The sequence below is a fragment of the Gymnodraco acuticeps genome, unplaced genomic scaffold (genome assembly GCF_902827175.1).
Source record: "Gymnodraco acuticeps unplaced genomic scaffold, fGymAcu1.1, whole genome shotgun sequence".
Classification (NCBI taxonomy): domain Eukaryota; kingdom Metazoa; phylum Chordata; class Actinopteri; order Perciformes; family Bathydraconidae; genus Gymnodraco; species Gymnodraco acuticeps.
The window spans coordinates 1,394,151-1,409,924 of record NW_022991180.1 but is presented as its reverse complement, the minus strand read 5'-3'; the positions used below and the strand labels follow the sequence as shown (position 1 = coordinate 1,409,924).

Genomic DNA, 15,774 nt, shown 5'->3' with positions numbered 1-15,774 from the left:
GGAAGTCCACGGATTGGTCCAAACGTAACGGCTCCGCGGACGTAACGTCACTATACCCGAAATACGTCATTATACCCAAGAAGTAAACAATGGAAAAATAGAAATGTCCAACGAGGCGTTCTGGGGCAGCATAGACAGGTCTTTTCTGTGTTAGAGTTTTACTCGCTACAGGGTGTACTTTGAGGGTTTGTGACTCTGCAGACCGTTTACATGCAGAAAAAGCTACATAACACACAAGGGGACGGGTAATAACCAGAAAAGCATGTCATGGGACCTTTAAGTGTCACAAATGAATGAAAGAGTGGAATTGTATCTGTAATAAGAAACCACAAAAGTTCTTAATTGTTAACAAAGACAATATAACCTATACATTCCCTCTTTTATTCACCATAAATCAGAATAAATGAAAGGAGTATTTCACCTGCAGTGCCCTCTGTGTCCTTGGTGGGAACCTCATGGATGCCGTTATTGGCGATGTGACCCTCCTTGGTAGGCATCTCAAAGTAACTGGAATCGTTGGCGGACGACGCATTTAGGCTGTCCTGTTTAGATTTATCCCCTCGACGAGCCTCTTTGCTGTCTGAGGATACAAGAAAAGGAAAGATGTTACTAAGGTTGATGATTCAAGGTTTCATTGTTATCAGCGCTATTACATTGTCACATGTCAAGTAGAACAAAAAAGTGGTGTAAGACGTGTTATCAATCATCGTACGAGTTGTCATAACATCACTTTTCATCAGTTCATATTCACTGATACAAACTTCTATATAAATCTTGAGAATGTATTAGTTTGCTAACATGACATCCTACTGCTTCAATGTCACAGTTGAATGCTATAATTCATTATCAAGATCCAAAGGTGAAGGGTCAAACTCAGCCAACAAAGGACCAATTCAATCACGGCCCTCTCTTCAGCAAGTGTATCCCACCATTTATCAGAATAACTATCTCCTTCTGGGGGAGGATGCAGCCTATAAACTACAAATACTACAAAGAAATACATGTATCCTTTTGTCTCTTAGTTTCACTCTCAATCGCTTATAGATGCACACGTCACAAAGTCACTCAGGAGAAAAAGCGTTAGTGGAGATTTTTTTTAATCTGCTTTGGGGTCCTCACAATATGGAGCATGTGTTATCTCATCTAGTCATATTAACAAACAGAGTCTTTGTGGGATCTGAATATGATAAATGAGACTTTCAGAAATGAGAGGGGCCATCTGCTTCATGTTGGGGACTAACTGAGGAACATATGGCAATTAGCAAAAAGCAACAAGATAAGAAAACTGACATCGCAGAATATAAAAGAGTGTATTTCTCATAAATAATATATACTCTAAATATGATTCTCAGGCTTATTTTCGCTCGGTTTATCAACTACATTTTAGTACTTAAACATTTTCCTTTGGCTCATTTTTTAGGGAGAAATCTGCGGTTGTCAGCATAAGCATAAGCTGGAAGATTTACAACATGGATTTAAACTGACTGTAAATATCAGGATTTTGAGATCAACAATGTTCAATGATGCTTATAATCCAAAGTCCATGCAAAGAAGACTGACATGTCAAAAACAAACGTGCAAAAACAGACAAAACAACCCTAAGAAGTTCAGGAGAAATGACTAAACTTCCTGTATCTCAAACATTTAGTTAATGTAAAGAAGTATACATACTATCAGAGCTTCCTCTCACACCCCCATAAATCACATGGCTTGGAAAGCAACGAGTTTCATGAATGAGTTTAATAAGATAAATACAGTTCAAACTAATGCTGACTGTGCTGCAGTATTTATTTTCTGTTGGCTTACCATAAACATGCAAGGCTTTATGGAATCGGCTTTGATTTGTAAGTCTACTATGTACAACAGACGCAGCATTAAAGAGTCATGATACCCTGTGAGTATTGAACGCATTTATAAAGGCATTTCCTGTAAGGTAAGTGTGACAGACTTCAAATATGATTTCTCTTTTCAAATTCTTATTTACTTAAGACCTAAACAAGTTCAATGATCAAATAGTTCTTCAAAGAGCACTAATTAAAAGTTGATTGAAATTGACAACTCTTTACCAGCCTCATTATCATAAGTATATGGAATTCAGAGTAATACTTACCGGAGAATCAGAGAGTGGTTTAGCTAATGATCGCTGCAGTATGGATTGAGAGAGTGGGCTGTTTGAACGCAGTGTGCATGAGAGTGTGTGTGTGTGTGTGTGTGTTGGGGGAGCTGGTGCAATGGCGTAACCCAATCGGCGTGAGTGACAATACACAAGGAAGGGGGTAGGGGGCTCTCACAAGCAAACACAGCCTATTCAATGCGGAGGAGAAAAGGACACACACTAAACTTAACTGTCATTCACATGCAAGCAACAAAAAACACACTCAAAACTAAATCGCCTACTTCCCAAAACCTCTCTTTCACTTCCCCTTCACTGCTGCTGTATCTGATGTTAACAGTATGAGCAGATATAGAGGTCAAGCTCACATTGTGTACGCTGATAAGATCTTCTTTTGATGCTGAGGTCCATGTAACCTAGATAAATACACTGTGACACACCCCCTGGGGAGCGTGCTGCCTCACACAACAAATCCATAACAGCCATTCAGCACTCAAAAAGTCGAAAAGTCAATGACAACAAAGACGGAAAATGACTTCCACTCACCCTTTCCCATGACTGAAGTAGCCAATCCCATTTGCCTTTTTCTTTTAAAGCTTTTAGGGGTTTCAAATCATCCTCACAAGCGTGCACAGGTTTCCTCCAAAATGCCTTTCTAATCTCATTCTAACGGAAAATTACTTTCCTAAAATGATTTAAGAAATAAATGAACTATTTGTTAAGAGCTGGAAAAAGTATTCCTTTCTGGGCCGGTGAAGACGCTCCCAGACGTTCCCTCCAGATGTGACGAGAGATTTGAGGACGCTCCAGTCTGCTCCAATGTTTGTGTATGATTGACCTCCCCCCACTCCCCCTGAATACCCTGTCCACACTGAAACCAGCCTGGCACAGACTGATGTTGTACCGCTGAGCTGTTTCTCTATTGGTGTATCGTCTAATCCTGTTACTCGGACTATCCAGAACCAACTAACCCCCCCCGCCTAACGGTCACTATACAGGCACATATTGTAGGCAAACAGAGAAACATACAGGCCTTTGTGTGCACTTGGATATACATTGTACCACACACACACACACACACACACACACACACACACACACACACACACACACACACACACACACACACACACACACACACACACACACACACACACACACACACACACACACACACACACACACAGCCCGGCTGGCCATTATCCTTTCAACAGGGAGCAAATCAAGTGAGCCAGAGGGCATGAAGATCAAGCTACTGAGATAAAAGCATCTGCACTGCATTGCTCAATTTAGTATGTAATGCTTGTGACACAGCACCATATAGCTACTGCAAAATAACACATGTTTCTTTACTTTTGCAGAAAATACATATTCAAAGACATGCTGATATGTGTAACTTTCACATATACAACAGTAAAGATGACTGTTGTTAAAAATGTGATGTTTCATCCCACTATATATGTCAAAATGACATTTAAGAAGTCAGTATTAAATCCAATTTTGTATGAAAACGGTGTCTTGTCGTCCTTGCCTTTTAAGAGAAAACACACCATGTTGTTCTGTATATTCATATAGGAACTGTATAATTGTGTTTTGAAACAATTAAACAAACAATTAATCTCGACTGTAACAGTTGTTGTCCTGTAAAAGTGTTATTAATGATATTATGGTCTGTAGCCCAATGCAAAACCTTTTAAGAAATCGATAGAAAAATGTAACAAATACAGAGGCATCACTTGACAGTCAACTAGCTTTCTTCGATTAAAACCATTGTTGTTTTAGGAAAAGGGATAGATGTCTTAAACCACTATTTTTGGTTTGTGCACTTCATGATGAAAAATACATTGATGAGGACATGTGTGAAGTTCGAAGTTTAAAAACAGAATTCCTCCTACCTGACATGGAGCTGTCATGTTTTTTGCTGGATGACTTGATTTCCTGTTTGAAGGAGTTCTCATCATCTGCATCCCCATCCCCCCACCAAGACGGCTGTCCGTAGAGTGGGGTCCCACGAGGCAGCGCTGCAGCATCCCCTAAAACAGACACACAGATGCAGACACATTTAACAAAGCCTGTGCACATTTAAATATAGCTTTAATTGCAGCCTGTCATATTTAGCACATGTATTATGGACTTTACATCCATACTCTTGACATAAGCCGTTTATTGTAGGATGACACAAAGTGAACCCAGCTGCCCTTTGTGTTTGTGTATCTTGCTGAATGAATTCCCCTCTGGATGCACCATTGACCTATTTTTTACAACTTTAGCCAGCAGGATGGACACACACACGTGCACACACTCTCTTATCATACTCTCTCTCTCCCTCTGTTTCTCAGACACACGCGGTTCAATTGAAGAGGGACTTTCCGTTTCCTTTTCTGTCCCCATTAGAATGAAAGCTGCCATGGGACAAGCATCCTGTGGTTACTTATGTCTTTGAATTGGACAGCACAGAAGAAAAGTGACACAGTTGAGGGACACTGAGGAAAGACATGCAACGAAAGGTCCCCAGTTGGATTTAATGTTGTGGGATAAACCGCTGTACTGAAGGAAGTCTCCTCGTGTGTTAACTTTTCGCTCTTCCTCTTCCTTACCATTTTTTTTCTTTATTACCCCTTATCCCGCACGTTTAATTACAGCATATGCAAATAATTATAGATGCTGTGTGCCAAATTGCATGCGTATATAAGGGGGCCTTCTATATAAAAGCTACGTAAAGTATGCTCATTATAAGGTTTAATATCTGGGTGAGGCCTGGTGTTACAGTAGCAACACTGCAGGATTACATGCACAGACCACAGAGGGGGTGTCATTAAAAGCATGAGCAGCAGATGGGGAGACATGCTACACCGTTTGTGCATGTTAGCGTGTTTTTGGTTACGTCCAAGCCTTTAAATGCTACAGCTTTTTAAAACAAGTAGTGCTGGCATATGGGTTTGCATTGTGTGGGCCCTCTGACCCTGTTACTGCTTAATCTGTGCAATAACACAAGCCCCAGTGGCATTGTTTCAACATCTGGAGCTTAACTGGGACCCCTGCTAGCCCCCCAGCCTGGTCAGTGATGTTGATTATTAGGGACGCCTACAGTCCTAAACCGTCTTAATGTTGCAACAGAGTGACTCCATGTTGGTGTGGAGGGTAAAGCTGTTTCCCTGGTGACCATGTCTACCCCCTACTGGCCTGAGATCAAATCCCTCCACTCTTAATTTCACTGTACTCTCCTGAAAATGTGTTTTGTAAGTGGAGAAATTCAGCCTACAATTCTTAAAGAGCATGTGATGAAAATGTCTGTTTTGGAGTTGCAGAACAGACAATCCTATTTTCTTGGGGTTTTAAAAAGTCATAATACAACATCAATTTGTGTTGGAACAGTAAACTTTGTATTTAACTAGTCTTAGTACATTGTTTAGAACACATTTCCATAGATGAATGTACAATAAGACATTATGAAGTGTTAGTATAGGGTATAATAAGGTATATGGGATGTTACATACTAACCTTTTTATTGCATTTTCAAAGATGGAACATTTTACTTTAAGGTATTGTTTGTATATTTTAAAGTAAAATGAGAAAGGACTGCCCTGTGATAGCAGTCAATAGATCTACATTTTCAAGAAAAAGAGTGTAATCAGACCAACACAGCGATATACTGTTTATACTGTCTCAACTTCCTCTCCAAACTGTCTCTCACCTGCTAACCTCTCCTCTGCTTTGTGTGAGTCCACAGGTTTAGCTGCTGGCTCTTTGGAGGAAGTCACCCCGTCTGTGGGACTCCTCTCCGCTGGCTTCGGGGTGCTGGTGCTGCTGGGAGACTTTGGTGTCTTTGTTGGGGTCTTAATGGGGGACTTGCTTGTGGTTGTGGTGGAAGTGGTTTCAACGCTGGGCGGCTTCTTGCTGAGCTGGAGGCTGCTGGTGAATTTTTCATGCTTAAGAGGATAAAGAAAATAAATATAAGTTGGAGATGTTAGTAGTATAATACAACTGTGTGTCCTGGTGAAGATGGTTCCTTGACAGTGTGTGTTAAGGCAAAGGCTGTGTGTGTGTTCTTACCTTTAGAGCCTCCTCAGGCACAGTGAGCTCTCCTCTCACCACCGTGAACAGATTGGTATGTGAGACAGACAGGTTAAGGAAATACTAGCCATAATAGCACAATTATGATACATGTATATTTAATCAATAGCTCACCACAGGCCGTGATATATGGTCATTATACCGCTTCGCGTCGGGCCGAGCCACGCCCCCTAACTGTGATATAATGACCATATATCACGGCCTGCAGTGAGCTATTGCTTTTATAAAACGGTTACCAAGTGTGGCAATATGAAAGAAAAAAACACACTCTAATTTAAATAGTTTTTTCTGCACAAAACATACACTAATGCAACAACACTAACAGCTAGCGAACATATTAGACAGAGAGCGTTGATCGATTATTTGGCTATTTATTTACATTCATTTGAATGTTGCTGTTTATTGTGCAGCCACTGAAAACCTGTCCAGCATCAGTAGCATGGCTTACGTGGTTACTTGTATAGGTTGAGGTTGTTCTAGGCTGTTGCTTGGCGTGGCGAGAATATTGCTCCACTTTCTCCGGTCCCCGAGATTCGGCTTCCAGTAGCTCTGGAGAGAGCTTTCTCACCTGTGGCCACTAACGGTCATAATTTCTCCGCTTTGTTTCAAGACCCGCATCAGAAAGCTTTTGAATGGTGGTACTTTTCCAGTTGGTCTACCTGCTCTTCACGTAGCTCTGCATGTTGTCGTTTAGGTGCTTTTCTTTCTGGAAATAGGCACTGCTCAATCCACTTAAATGTTTCCATCTTAAGCTTTGTTAGTTAGTTTCGTAACGGACGTAATGTAACAGCTGTAACGGTTGTAGCTTTTCTCAGACGCGGAGGGATACATGACTTATGAAAAGTAACTACAATTCTACCCGTGATATACGCTCATTATATCACGGCTAAGAACCAATCAGATTGCTTGATTTGACTTGTCCGTTTTATAAACAAAGATATACTATATATATAACAAATAACACAGAGATGCATATAACCATTTAGTACTGCAAGCTGTAAATGATTCTATTGTTATGCAGAACCTTTCAAAAAAAGCATCTACGTATTATTTTACTACCTATTTTGCTCAGTGAAAAGTTAAAGGATATCATATCCAAACCGCAGCTTGTCCTCCAACTTCAGAGTGATGTACATCTGCTCCTGGATGCGGACATCATTAACAAAGGTCTGCAGGGGGAAAGACAAGGCAAGACAAAAAGAAGATGGTCATTTGACAACGGTAAGCATGTGATTAAGGTCTTAGTTTGCATGATGCCAACAGTTGAATCATCTGATCCTGGTGTCTTTTTTAAATCAGTCTGCATAGCCAGGACTAAAGGCCTTAGAACTACACTGCATGTCTTTCCCTGCCTGTTTTCTTTCCCATCTATTATGATCGCATACTCCCATTCCCCCTTTGAGCCCTCCTTCCATCATGCAGCTCTGAGACAGATCAGGTTTCACTGAACTGCAAGTGAAACTCTATCATACTGTACTTGCACTGCTGTTGTAATAAAAACATTCCTGCCTCCTCTCTGGTGAGCTGGTTCATGAGAACTATACAACCCGTACTGAAAACATCAGTAGAGAAGTAAAGGGTGACAATCCTCAACACACAGATTTTTTTCTCACAACTCTGACAAATCTGTTTATATACGCTGACTCAGCAGGAAAACACTTCCTCTGAATGCAGCCAAAGAAGCTGAATGGTTAATGACACAGCAGGAAGGAGCTCTGACTCCCACTTCCTGTCTGAGAGCTGGAGAGGATGTGTCCGATCTGTTGGGCTGTGACTGCTTATCACTACACATGACTAACAGCATGTGGCCACTGTAAACAGGTTTTACTGCACATATTCTACATGTATCCACAACTACTTAGAGGGTAAGAGACTGCAGTAGAAAAGCGACAATCTACACCCATTCATGTCTGTTCATTAAATATGAAGCTACAACCAGGAGGATGTTAGCTTAGCTTAGCATAAAGCTAAAACCAAAGGGAATCTACTAGCCTAGCGTAACATCTGTAAAGCTAGCTAATACAAACATTATTTGGTATCCTGTGTAATACATAATACGAGTTTTCAACTAGCCTAAGCCGTGCAATAAATAATAATAAAAACTGACACAGAGAACATTTTGCTGTACACTACATACTTTTACTTTGTGTTTCTTCCTACCAAGTCAAAGAGCTCATTTGTGCTTTGTATGTTTAAGATACATAATTCAATTTACATGGGGACTTTGGTCTAAGACAGTCCAAAAATATGAATCAACACGAACAACTCTCAAACCAAATCCCAAAACTAGAGTGCTAGAAAGATGTTAGCGATGACACTTAGAGCACCCAGGGGACTCCTCTGGGTTTATTGGTACGTTTCACAACGGAGACCACTACAGAAGAGCACAGCTCATGTTGCTATAAACAAGAACAAAAAAAATTAACTCTCAGTTGATTCACAAAAAAACAAGAAAAAAAATATGTTGCTCAAACCGCCCCTTTTAATCTAATTGTGAATAATATCACAATATTGCTTTTGATAATCAGCTGAAATTCCATTGCTGGTATTCACATTTGACCAAATCATGTGATAACAGTAAGATTCGTTTTAGTTTCCCTTTGTTTAAAGGTTTTGCCCTAAAGTGGTGATTTGCATAATTAGGATTAGATTCGTATTGACCTCAGCCGTGATACACATCTTCATTAACTGGGAGATTGATTAGCAGCAGTAAAATAAAAGATCCTATTGACTGCCAAAAAACGTTAACCTCTAATCCTCAGCTCTCTACCCTTCAACGTCCTTTTTTCCCTCTCTACCTCCTGATTTCTCTCCGTCTTTGCAGTCCCTATCTCTCTCTCCAAACCTCTTTATTCCACCTTCGGCAGGTTAAACTCTTATCTCTCCCCATCCATCATGTGACCTCCTTCTCTCCTCCATTATTTTGTCATCTTCTTTGTTCGGTTTGTTCCTTTAATCTCTCCTAAACGCTCTCTGTTTTGCATATTTCTAAGTGTGTACTCACCCCATTCAGGCTGCCCAGGTCCTTGACCTTGTGTTCGTCTGTCCCAGCCTCATAGTTGACGACCGCATGCTGCTTATCCACGCTGCGGGACTTCAAACAAAAACAAACATTAAACATTAACCAAGCGGTAACTTTTGATATCTTAAATGTCCCCTATTATACTGTTTTTCATTACTTTATTATAGGTCTCAGATATATACAGAACCCGTCTCTGATTGGCTGAAATACCAAACAGATCATTGCAGCATCCCATAATCCCCTCTGTTTCAGCCCTGTTTCCAAAGTGCGGATTCTCTGTCTGTTACTTTAGATGAAAATAAGGAGCCCCTCCCCACGCCCCTCTGAGAGATATTTGGTTAAAAAGAACACAATGGTGCTCTAGGAGGAGATTCAGGTGATATGGGGGGGGGGGTTACCTTGGTTGCTGATTGGCTAATGGTTACACAAGCCAATAAATCGTTATGACATCATAAAGTGGCCAAAATCTGATCAGCTCATTTTCAGACAGGTTTTTATAGAAATGGATCAGGACAAAAAGTGAGAGAATCTTTTTTCCTGAAACTTTCAGAATCTCTTTACACAGAGACACATGTTGATGTAGAAAAGACAAAAAAGTGGATTTTGCATAATAGGTGACCTTCAATAGTGCTTATTTTTCAAAATGTCTTCAGACTGCTCATATGGTTACATGTGCTTCATCAGGACATCAAACAGTGTAACCCTGACCATGAAGGTTTCTTAGAAAACTATTAAAGGCTGTGACTGAAGGAGAATGTGCTATGATGCCTCTTTGTGAAGGTAAGTGCATCCAATTTCTAGAATGTTTTCTGATAGTGATCCTCACTGTAACTTTGAAGGATATCTTCTAAGATATCAACACGATGCATATCAGAAGGTATTTCAATGTCGCTGACACAGCACAACACACACACAACCATAAGATATTGGTTTGCTACGGTGTTCAGATCAGCTGTTATCAGGATAAATAGTTCCAAGCACAAACAATGTATGATGAAAATAGATGGTGTTCTCCTCAGATTCAAATGTATGTATGAACAGTAAGACATTCATTTTTAGATTTTTAGTGATACGGTCATTATTAGAAAATACTGGATTTTAAATTTCAGCCTTCTTTTTTCCACCCGTGACCAAACAGGGATAACATGCAATAAATATGGGATATGACGTCCATCAAGTAATTCCTTTAACTGTTCTGATGTGTTGTGCAACCGAGTCATTTTGCCTCACTCATCATGAATCACACATTTTAAACAGCTTGGGGGTAAAAGTAAAAAAGATAAAAAGTTATTTTCGCAGGAAGATTCAGGCAAGAATAAGACTATGATGCTGAAGTCAGTGAATGATTTTGAAAGCTCAGCTGGAACACGTATTGATCTCATACTCAAATAAAAAGGCTCTAGAAAATGGCTGATTTGTTGCTGAAGTAAACCCAAGGGAAGCAGCTTTAGAGAGCCAACCGTCAAACAGATTATTTTAGTGAGATTAGGCTAGATCAAACAGGATAGAAACCAACTGATCTGCTTGTTGTACCTCTCAGCGCAGGATGTAACAGACTCCTGTAGTTACACACCGATAAACCGCTGAGTTGACTGACTGAATATGTGCAGAGGCAACTCAGAATACAGATAGCTCAATGTAACTAAAAGTGAGTGTCAGCAAAGTGAACACATTTGAGGTCAAAATAAACTACGTTTAAAAACTCCCAAAATGCGCTTGTTTGAGTTATATTAATTAAGTGCAAAGTGAGTAAAAACAGAAAATCTAAAACTGATAATGACATGAGGTACATTTGATTTACCAAGGAAACAAGAGCACACAAACAGAGAAGAGCTGTGAGACAGAGGATATCATTCTGGGAGACAGAAATTAGACTGACATCATGGAGACTGTGTACCTGTATTTATTACACTCCTTCCCCTTTTTAATACATACATAAACACAGTCAAATCTAACCTGCTCACAAGGCCAGAGGTTGTGGTCAGTAGCAGATAATTCTACAAGCATTTAGTGTATTATTCTGCCTTGGCGCGTTTAAGCAGTCACATGCAGGGCCGTATCCACCATTGAGGTCACCGAGGTGCGGACCTCGGTAATTTTTTCCGAGCTGTGTATATAACAAAACTTTTGAAATAATTGCACTACACGGGGTATTTTGTAGAACTTCCATTTACTGCCGATGGGGGCGCTGCATAACTACGTAGCCTCGATTAAAGCAAACAGAAGAAGACGACATGTATCAACAAACCACCGCAGCCCGGGCCCTTTCTCATTTCTCTAACTCCCCTCCTCGACTCCTATCCTCGATACTTAGTCCCCCCCACAGGAGATGCGAGCAGAGGAGCCGAGGAGGGGAACCGAGGAGAGAGGAGGGGAAGCAGCAGGCGGTTAGAGAAATGAGAACTCCTCTCCTCTGAGCGGTAATTTTAAAGAGACGTCCATTAATGATGACAGGAGGCACAGCCTGATGGACAGATGTGTTCATGACGACTTATATATTTATTTGTAATTAATTCACAGTGCGGTATAATGAGACAATAACAGGCTACAGCCGTTGTGTATTTTATTATGTGAAGCACTAAATGGTTTTAGAAAAATATCGACTCTTTGTAGATATCTACTAAACTAAAGCAAATAAAAAGAGTAGGCCTGTTATACTGAGTGATATATATTATACACACTGCTCTGCTTTCTGCACGGACCTCACAGCTGTTCTCACTGTAAACATCACGTTGCGATGAAAGCAGTTAATAAAATAATATCCAGGGGATGCATGCAGAGCTGTCATTGGCTGAGATAAGTCCGGACGTGCGTCACGACTCTTTGAAACATCTCTGTTCCCGGAAATGCATCCACGAAGGAGCCGTGGAGGACCGTGGAGGACCGTGGAGGACCCATCAGTGTATCCTCGGTTAGAGCTCCTCCAGAGAGCCTCCTCGACGCTCGAAGTGCATTTAGAGAAATTAGATGTCCTTCAACATGGCGCGCTGAAATTCATTTCCGGGTCACTACCGGAGGACCGAGTAGTCGAAGAGGGGGATTTGATAAGATGAGAAAGGGCCCCGGACTTGTATCGGAGCAGCGGAGGAGTGATGAGGTATCTAGAGATGTGAGTCCAGCGGGCTGCTTGTGTTTCTGCTCCTCACAGGACATCATACACTGAACAAAATATAAATGCAACACTTTTGTTTTTGCTCCCATTTTTCATGAGATGAACTCAAAGATCTAAAACATTTTCTATACACAAAATAACCATTTCTCTCAAATATTGTTCACAAATCTGAAAAAATCTGTGATAGTGAGCACTTCTCCTTTGCCGAGATAATCCATCCCACCTCACAGGTGTGGCATATCAAGATGCTGATTAGACAGCATGATTATTGCACAGGTGTGCCTTAGGCTGGCCACAATAAGAGGCCAAGTTCTCACCGGTTCAAAAAGGTCCGCCCACATAACCCCCATACTTGCCGAACTACAGTACACTGGCTCCCAATCCACTACAGGATCCAGTTTAAGGTTCTGCTCCTGACTTACAAAGCCCTGAATGGCCAAAGCCCAAAATACCTCTGTGACCTCATCCGTACCCAGACATCTACCCGCTCTCTCCGCTCCAGCCACGCTCCTGTTCTTTACATCCCCCGCACACGTCTCCGGACAATGGGAGACCGAGCCTTCTGCTCATTCGCCCCGCGCCTCTGGAACTCCCTCCCAGATCAGCTGAGATCTGCCCCTTCCACCGAGGTCTTCAAAACCGGCCTTAAGACCCTCTTCTTTCGGCAGGCCTTCCAATAAACTTGTATCATGGTACACCTGGAGTACTGCCATTTTTATCGCTATCTTTATTTATTTATTTTTAACTTGTTATCTCTTCAATTTGATCAGTGTCGTCTGTTGTGAAGCGCTTCGGGATTTGTCTTGGCAGAAGTTAAATAAATAAATAGAATTTATTATTATTTATTATTAAGACTGTTTAACCCAGAAAACCCAAAATGGTGTAAATATTTTTGAAGTTTTGATTTTGTAATAAAAAAACAGACTAAATTATACCTAGAAAACAGATGGTCTTATCTTTTAAAGCTAAGGCTGTTTTTATAAGTTTACAAAGTGCTCTATAGAAAGCAGAAAGCTATAAATCAATCTTATTTAATATGGTAACACTAGAAGAGTCTTTTCATAATATAGAGAGGCCAATCTGAAAAGTGAGACTAACTTCCACTGACACATTCAAATGAATAAGTATCAGTAAGAGTCTTGAACATTTTCTTGACAGTTAGACTCTCAGAAAGTCACTGCTTCCCATCAAATATTTTCTCAACATGAAATGTCATAACAGAGACCACTGCCATGGATTCAGCGTCAGCCAGATCAGATCTAAGTCAGGGGGCATCTGCCCCACCTTCTATTAATAGAGAAGTGACCAGAGGTACACATGAGAATAAACATGGTCGCCCTGATGTATGCACAGCTGCACACACACCACCTCGGTACACAGACACAGACACACTCACACATCAACATAATGACCTATAAACATGCTCTGCTACTGTAAATGCAACACAGAGACATTGAGGGCTGATTTGTAGTGTGCTCAGTGAGATACAGTAAACACTGAGCTTATGAAACAGACTTCTGCGAGGACAGGGGGTTATGTATGTGCCTGAGAGGAACCCCTAACATGAGTGTCAGGCTCAGTGGGTTCTGGATATCATAATATCTCTGTACCTTTAATACTCAAGCTGCTTTGTTTACTTTAATAAGGATGGGCTGAATAAAAAGAGAAAAGGGGAAAAGGCAACAGCACGTCTTGCCTGTTGTGGTTTCTTAAAGCTGCTGTCAGTGGAGGAACTGGTTTGTAAAGTGTTCTCACCTGTAGCATGAGCTCGCAGTCATCCCGGCCGACAAAGATCATTTCCCGGGGGAGACGGTGCCGAGTCCCCCCGCTGCTCACCAGGAACCACGAGGTCACACTCATATCTGCAACCTGCTGCTGCCGCTGGTACACACCTTTGAGGACAAAAGCAAATCAGTATAAGTTCAATATACGCAGTTATTCATTTAGCTGCAGTCCACAGGTGTCAAATGCTGCTAAGGCATAACATATCTGAATGAGATTGCTAGCACAATTGCCCCGATACCATTATATAATCATACATTTGACACATCTTATAAAGACAGCTGATGGAACGTTTCTCAGAATGATCCTACGTCTCAGAATCTCATATCTCTTAGTATATCATCTAAACAAAGTCATATCTACAGAGATTCTCAATCTGGTAAGGACATAATGACAACAATATAAAAATAATAGCAGGAACACTTTCTTGTTGAACCAATAAGAATAATAGTAAAAAATAAACTACGAAGGATTAAATATAAAGGCATGTTTGTCCCTCTCAAAACAAGTAAATAAAAGACAATACATACGTTTGCATGTTGAGGGGTTAAAGGAAAACCTAATGCCACTGTTGTTCCATTATCAAAGTCAACCTGGCTAAATGTTAGACAATTAAATAACAGTATTTAAGATATTTGCTAACCTGGTCCTAGGGTTGAAAGAGCTTATTTTGCCTTGTATTAGTAGAAAGACATTATAACAAGTTGCTTTTAAATATTGGATAATAACATTTTGTACACACCTCTGGTCCAGGTAGCTCACTGCCGATCGACTGCTGACAACACAACACGCCTATAGGCCATCCTGAGAAAAGAAGAAGGAAGGATAAGCTATTATTTCTCATTTGTACTCACAGAAGTAGGCAAACAAAAACCATGTATTTCTTTGCAACATGATATAAATACCCAAGATGTGTGTAAAGGAAAACAATAGAAAAAGAGAGATGGGTAGAGACCATGGATAAGAACTGGATACAGCGTGGGAGGCGGGGTCTCGTTCTTTCCTATGAGAGCTGCTCATTGGCGCATGAAGTCAAAATGGCCCAACTTTTGAGAGAGCGAAACGTCACAGATTACCCGTCATGCCTGGCTAGAGCATGCGCAATTGAGTTGCCCCCTAAGCCCCGCCCCCCGAACTCCCACTCTCGGCTCACTAGAATGAATGGAGAGAGAAAATCAATCTAGATTCGGCTTTTAGTGCATTTTACAACTTTAAGGACTTAATGATTATAATAAGGGCTATAACATAGTTCATACTGGGTAGTTTAAAAAAAAGTATCCGCTGAAGTATCCGCTGACGTCTCTTTCCCCATGTTAGTCAATGGGCAAAAGTTGTATTGGGCCGGGTGACGTCACGGACTGATACGGAAGTTGCAGTAGGCCTCCCGCCGTTTGGACACAACGAATGTTGGGCACAGAGTCCGGCACACTTCATGGGGGCTTGGTAGAGACCACCAAATGAAACCCTCCATCTTGCTTCACAGTGTTTTGCTGGTAGGGGGAATGAGGTTGAGTGGGCGGTCTGCTATGTGATGCCTCTGTGTACGCCTGAAAATTAACACTAAGCCAGCCAGTGAGAAACATCCTCTCTCTCTCTCTCTGTCTGCCCTGATCATTGCCAGATGTTACAGGAGGAAATGATGTAGGAATTTTGGCCGGCCTCCCTTTATTT

General features: G+C 41.1%; 1 protein-coding gene across 1 annotated transcript in view; it reads right to left on the bottom strand.

Moving 5' to 3' along the window:
• cep170aa (centrosomal protein 170Aa) overlaps nucleotides 1-15,774 on the bottom strand; it is a 48,349-nt gene that overhangs the window by 22,581 nt on the left and 9,994 nt on the right. Inside the window, 8 exon segments of the mRNA XM_034237887.1 lie at nucleotides 422-580; nucleotides 4,009-4,146; nucleotides 5,808-6,042; nucleotides 6,167-6,225; nucleotides 7,278-7,356; nucleotides 9,192-9,281; nucleotides 14,077-14,213; nucleotides 14,846-14,907. Of these exon segments, the coding sequence (XP_034093778.1) occupies nucleotides 422-580; nucleotides 4,009-4,146; nucleotides 5,808-6,042; nucleotides 6,167-6,225; nucleotides 7,278-7,356; nucleotides 9,192-9,281; nucleotides 14,077-14,181 (865 nt within the window). The 5' untranslated portion in view covers nucleotides 14,182-14,213; nucleotides 14,846-14,907.